Here is a 6,895-nt window from a genome sequence, read left to right as displayed (position 1 = left end):
GTTATTTCATATTAGAGAGAGTAAAAAAAAACTATATATTATTTCAAAAAATAAAAAGCTATATATTAGATTTATTAACTATCCTTTCGAAGATAGAAAAGAAAAAGGACTGTATGTGAATATACCGCATAGTAAAACACATTAAGCTAATTAAACGTATTCTTCATAAGATCAAATTTTTAACATAATCTAAATATAGAATATAACAACATGTTTTTTGATGTGAAGGTTAAACATAACAAATGTCATAGTTTAGTCTCCGCATAACACAACAACGATGTGAGCTTATTAATTTTGATAGAAACAATACAGATTTGAAAAGATTCAATAAGGAGACAAAAATCCCAAAATGTTAGAAAATGAAAAATTAATCTTAAAAATTGGGGGATGATTTACGAATAAAAAGAAGACCCAATTGGATCAGAACCTGAAATTGGGGGACGATTTTTTTGAATTTCTCACAACGAATTTGCGTCAGATCCTCCATTTTTCGCAGATTCACTCATCCATCTAGACGGCAATAAGAATTTGCTTGTCGTCTAGGAGGCTTTGGTGGAGTTGGAACAGAAACCATTCAAGTAGACACACAATATCATATATCTCTTTTCTTTTCTTTCATGACTCTTCTCTAGTTCTTAAAAAACTGCCCTTTTTTGATTCGAGGCAGCTAGCAAAACATGTTTTCGGGGCGTCGAAAGTGGCTACAACCGCAAGCACAGCCAAGCTTGAGTTGTTGAAAAGGTTGGGAGCTGATTGGAGTATTGATTACACAAAGGAGAATGTTGAGGAAATTCAAAAGAAATTTGATGTAGTGTATGATACAGTTGGTAAGTTTATTAAGCTTTTCTGAAATTTTGTTTAAGTTTCAAGGCTAAAAATCTATTGAATAAAAAACAGGACAAGTTGAACAAGGTTTAAAAATAGTGAAAGAAGGTGGGAAGGTTGTGTCAATATCTAAGCCAGCAGTTGGAGCAATATTTTATGGTTTGAGTTCAAGTGGTATTACTTTGGAGAAATTGGAACCTTACTTGGAGAATGGTAAGGTGAAGGCAGTGATTGATCCCAAAGGCTTATTTCCTTTTGCCAATACTATGGAGGCTTTTGCTTATCTTGAGACTTCTACAGCCACTGGAAATGTTGTCATTTATCCCATTCCATGAATGGTTGGGTCTTTTTTGGCTTTAAAGTCTATATTGAGTGTGGTGTTACTCGTTACTTATCTGAATAAAAACAACTTGTAATCATGTTGTAAATTGTAATTATGTGAGTGTAAATTCATGGACGATTATTTTATATATATATATATATTTTTAATTTCTAGAATTATAGTTGTGATTATATATAGAGTTAAAATATACTAAATATCAGTTTAAATATTAATATGATTTGTTTTATTATTATTTTATTATTTTATTAAATAAAAATAAAAAATTACCCATAAATTTCTCATAAACCAAGAATTTCAGATATATAGGCACACTTTATATAGAATAGATATATATATTCTATATAAAATGTGCCTAAATTTTCTCTATTACTATCCTATTTTATATTCTTGTACGTATATTTCTCATTTTTTCTAATTTTTTTTTATTAAAGTTAATTATTTAAGTAAATAAAATTCCATAATAAAATTCTAATTCTTAAATTTTCTCTATTACTATTTTATTTTGAATTTAATTAAAACCAACAAAATATAGGTACGTAATCTTGTACGTATATCTCTCATTTTAATTTTCTAATTTTTTTTATTAAAGTTAATTATTTTAAATAAATAAAAATCCATAATAAAAATCTAATTCCCAAATTTTCTCTATTACTATCCTATTTTGAATTTAATTAAAACCAACAAAATATATATACCTAATCTTGTATGTATATCTCTCATTTTTTCTAATTTTTTTTTTTATTAAAGTTAATTATTTTAAATAAATAAAAATTCATAATAAAAATCTAATTTCTAATTTCTCTCTATTACTATACTATTTTGAATTTAATTAACAACAATAAAATATATGTACGTATATTTTTAATTTTTTTAATATAAATTTTTTATATACATATATATTTATACAAAAAAAATAGAGATAAAAAATAGTAGTGAAGATATCCAGAAAATTTCACATAAGCTTCAAACACACTCTAAAAAAAGTATCATTTATAATTCTATGTGTAACTAATTTACTTTTTTATTTGGATGATTTTAGTCTATATATCTCAAATTATACTTTTTAATTTTTATAATTCGGTTATAGCAAGTAAGAATATTTGGGTTGATGTAATCATAACAGTATATATATATATAGCTTTAGTTGAGCATGAATTGTCTATTTGATTTTGTTTTAAGTTTAGATTTTACAATTGTATTTGAATACTTAGCTATATATATGTGGATCTTGAGTTTATCGGGTTAATTTGTTGAAAATATATGTTTACTGATTTGCTCAAAATAAATATACATAAACACATATATTTTGTTGAGTCTATCATGGAGTGCTATGAGATTGATGAGTGGCTTCAAGAGAAGAATGAGATTACGATGGCTGCAGTTCAAGTTTCAAAAAAAAAAAAAGTCAGAAGTGGCAACTTGCATTGTGAAGAAAGCTGGAAGCCCAACTGAGAAGAAAGTTGGCCCAAATCTAAAGATAAGGTTATGATGTTATAGATGATATTAAGATAAATTTGGAGAGCATTGCTTTGTTATAATATTATTTGGAAGCTATCATATTTCTTGTTTTTTATATTCTTTCTTTCATATGTCCAGTTATATGCCTGCTACCCCTATTCTTATAATTTTATTATTACCGGCTCGAGTTAAGTATCCATAGTAAGTGTGTAGCATTATTATTTTTTAAATATATTTCAAGCTAATCTCCATTCTCCTCTTCTCTTTCTGCAAATTTTAAATTTGACTTTTCACTATTGATTTTCAAATAACCCCACACACTAATTAAAATTAGTTTTTAAACCATTTTAAATTATATGATTATTTATTGAATCTTTCTCAATTAAATTATAGAGCACCTAACATAAAACTAAGTATATGTGCCTTGCACGTAACTTTCTTATAGTATATAAATATATATATATATATTGTTCATATAGTTATATATTGTTCATATATATAGCTATATATTGTTCATCCACACAATTAATTTTAATTTCAGTATTGATATTTTTCCCATCCTCTCTAGTTTAGTTTATTTAGCCTTCTTCATTGTTGTTTTTACAAGACTAGTAGATTTACAAAATAAAAATGCATAAAAGATAAAATTAAATCTCAAAGTCTTCCAAGTAAAATAAAAGTCTAAGTCTAAAATATTTAGACCATCTTTAATGGTTACACTAATTTAAGGTAAAATCTACATCAATCACGGCAAAATCTTTTACTTTTGGTGCAAAAACTCTAATGATTTACATCAAACACTATATAAAATTTTACTTTTAGTCACAAGTTTTGTGACTACAAGTAAAAAAATTGTGACTAATTATAAATTATTATTCTTATGTTATAACTAAAAAGTCTGTGGCTAAAAGTATTAGTCACAAAAATAAAAATTTATTGTGACTAAATGTGTTTTTAGTCATAATATTTGTAATGACTAAAACTAAATTAGTGATAACTTGTGTCTAAATATGTGTTTAGTCACAAGTAATTTTTTTGTTGTGACTAAAAATCACATTTAGTCACAAATTTTTTTTATTGTGATTAAAAAGTTGTCACTAAAAGTGATTTTTTTTTAGTGAAATATCACACAAAATATCCTATTAAATGAATATCTTTTACTCAAAAGAGATCTCGGATTTTATAATTATTTACATTAATAATCCTAATTAACTCATTATGGTATAATTTTATCATGACTACGAATTTAACATCTTTTCGACAAATAGAATCACACCTAATGTTTATTAAATTATTATTTTATTTAATCTTATTAAAACAGAGAAACTGGAGAAAAAGTATTTTTATTATACTGTGATAAAATGGAAAAATACAATAGTGAGCCTTATATAGGCAGAGAAAGGATGTAGGTAGATAACAGAACCAACTAACAGGACTGACACATTCTAACTAACATAACCGACAATAGAGACTAACTGTTTCTATAACTAATTCTTGATAGGCCCCTTCAAGATGGAGTGTACAAGTTTTGTAGACCCATCTTGGACACAATGGTCTTGAATTGATGCGGGAAAAGTGGCTTAGTTAGGATGTCGGCTAAGTTTGCTGAAGAAGAGACATGATTCATTTTGATGCAGCCTTTGGTGATCTTCTCTCTTACAATGTGGCAGTCTATTTCAACATGTTTGGTTCGCTCATGATAAACTGGATTCTCTGCTATGTGGATGGCGGCTGTATTGTCACAGAATAAAGTGGAGGGAAGTTGGTGTTGGATGTTGAAGTCTTTGATGATGGATTGTAACCAAGTTAACTCACAGGTTGCATTGGCCATGGCCCTATATTCTGCCTCAGCTAAGGAACGAGAGACAGTAGTTTGTTTTTTGGATTTCCATGAAATGAGGGATGGGTCGAGAAAGATAGAATATCCTGAAATGGATCTTCGAGTATCAAGACAAGCTCCCCAATCGGCATCTGCAAAGGCTTGGAAATGAAGTGTGGGGCAGGAAGCATGGAAAAATAAACCTTGCCCAGGAGAAGCTTTGATATATTGTAAGATTCGATTTGCAGCATGCATATGAGGTTGCCGTGGGGCTTGGAGGAATTGGCTTAATTTGTTGACAGCAAAGCTTATATCAGGTCTAGTGATTGTGAGATATAAGAGTTTGCCTATTAAACTTCTGTATTGAGTGGGATTAGTTAAGAGAATACCATCATCATTGCTGAGCTTTATGTTAGGTTCCATAGGAGTGGTGGCTGGTTTGGAACCAAGACAGCCGGAGTCTTGTAGTAATTGAAGGGTAAAGGGCCTTTGAGTAACGGATATGCCTTTGGGGCATCTAGCAATTTCAAGGCCAAGAAAGAAGTGGAGGTTGCCGAGGTCCTTCAGTTTGAACTGTGCATCTAGTGATGAAATGAAGGTGTTCATGGCTGTGATGTTGTTTGTAGCAACTATGATATCATCTACATAGATGAGTAATGCAAGGAAGGTGTCATTGTGATGTCTAATGAACAATGAATGATCATTTTGGGATTGTTGGAAACCTTGTTGAAGGAGGGTAGTGCTTAGTTTGGCATACCATTGTCTAGATGCTTGTTTTAAGCCATATAGACTTTTCTTTAACTTGCAAACTGCATTTTTAGGGAGATCTCCTTTGGGAGTATATCCTTGTGGTAATTTCGTATAAATTTCTTCATGTAATTCTCCATGAAAAAAGGCATTATTTATGTCCATATGGTGTAAATGCCAATTTTTCATTGCAGCAAGAGCAAGGAGTAATTTTAGAGTATTGAATTTGGCCACAGGGGCACAGGTTTTAAAGTAATCGATACCAGGTTGTTGGTTGTATCCTTTGGCGACAAGTCTGGCTTTACATCTTTGTAATGAGCCATCGGGGTTTAATTTCTTTTTGTAAACCCATTTATTTCCAATGGCATGATGGCCATCAGGTAAGGGAACAACAATCCATGAGTCATTAGTTTCCAAAGCATCTATTTCATCATCCATAGCTCTATTCCAAATTGCAAGAAGTTTGGCTTCAGCATAGGTTCGTGGTTCAGGAAACTGTGCTGCAGTGAGAATGGCAGCAATAAATTTGGAGCTGAACCGATGATAAGAGAGAAATTTAGAGAGAGGGTGATCTGTGGTTGATGAAGTAGTAGTGATGACTCCCGGACAAGGTGTTCCTTATGATAATTTGCCAAGAACACAAGGAAGAGGATCTGGCCGCGGTTCATCATCGAACTCAAGGCTCATCTGTCAAGTTTGCATGAAATCAGGCCATTCAGTAGCTGTTTGTCACTATAGGTTTGACAAAAATTGGGTTACACCCAAACCAACTTTCCCAAATCCAAGAGCCTATCTCACTGAATGTGACACTGAATCAGACCCTCATAATCCCACTGTTCTTCCCGATTTTGGTGATGATTTGTCTTGGTTTGCTGATACAGGGGCAACAAATTATATCACCAACACACTCGACACTCTTGATGCTGCTGTAGCCTATGCAGGACCAGAAACTTTAGCAGTTGCAGATGGTAAGAAAATCTGTATCTCACACAGGTTCTGCTACTTTAAATTCCCTCAATAATTGCCCACTAAAATTGAATTCTGTTCTTCAAATTCCATCTATTAAAAAGAACTTGGTTAGTGTTTCTAAACTAACAGAGGATAACAATATTTTTCTTGAATTTCATAAACATTGGTGTTTTGTCAAGGACAAACACACTGGGCAGGTGCTTCTCAAAGGGAAAGTTAACGATAGACTCTACCAATTAGGTGCTGACTCTCCATCATCTCCAGTTGCAACATTACAATGTAATCTTGTATCGAGTTTTGTAGATGAATGTACCTATGTCTGTAATCCATGTAATTCCACAGAAGATACAATTGACAATGAGAATTGTACTACTTTGCCCATTAATAAAACAACTACCTTTGTTGATTATAATGTATCTTCACCTGCATTATTTTTCTCATCTGTCAGTAAAGACATAAATACATGGCATTGCAAACTTGGCCACCCAGCACCACAAACAATGAGTAAAATCTTACCCCATGTTTCCCATATTGGCACCATTAAAGATCTCAAGTTCTGTACTGCTTGTCAATTAGGCAAAAGCCACACCTTACCATTTCCTAAATCTGACACCAGAGCCAACCAACCCCTTGCCTTGATTCATACTGATTTATGGGGCCCCTCTCATGTTGATTCTAAACAAGGATACAAGTATTATGTTCATTTTTTGGATGACTATATCAGATACACATGG

The 6,895-nt window shown here is 31.4% G+C and overlaps 1 protein-coding gene across 1 annotated transcript; it reads left to right on the top strand.

Moving 5' to 3' along the window:
- The first annotated feature begins 210 nt into the window (after nucleotides 1-210).
- Nucleotides 211-1,160, top strand: LOC133038985 (2-methylene-furan-3-one reductase-like). Its single transcript, XM_061117716.1, has 3 exons — nucleotides 211-228; nucleotides 668-827; nucleotides 898-1,160. The coding sequence occupies exons 1-3, from the start codon at nucleotides 211-213 to the stop codon at nucleotides 1,158-1,160; spliced, it is 441 nt and encodes a 146-aa protein (XP_060973699.1).
- The last annotated feature ends 5,735 nt before the right edge of the window (nucleotides 1,161-6,895 follow it).

This window comes from Cannabis sativa, chromosome 6 (assembly GCF_029168945.1).
Source record: "Cannabis sativa cultivar Pink pepper isolate KNU-18-1 chromosome 6, ASM2916894v1, whole genome shotgun sequence".
NCBI lineage: Eukaryota > Viridiplantae > Streptophyta > Magnoliopsida > Rosales > Cannabaceae > Cannabis > Cannabis sativa.
The sequence above is the reverse complement of the archived record's forward strand: the minus strand, read 5'-3'. Positions and strand labels throughout refer to the sequence as shown.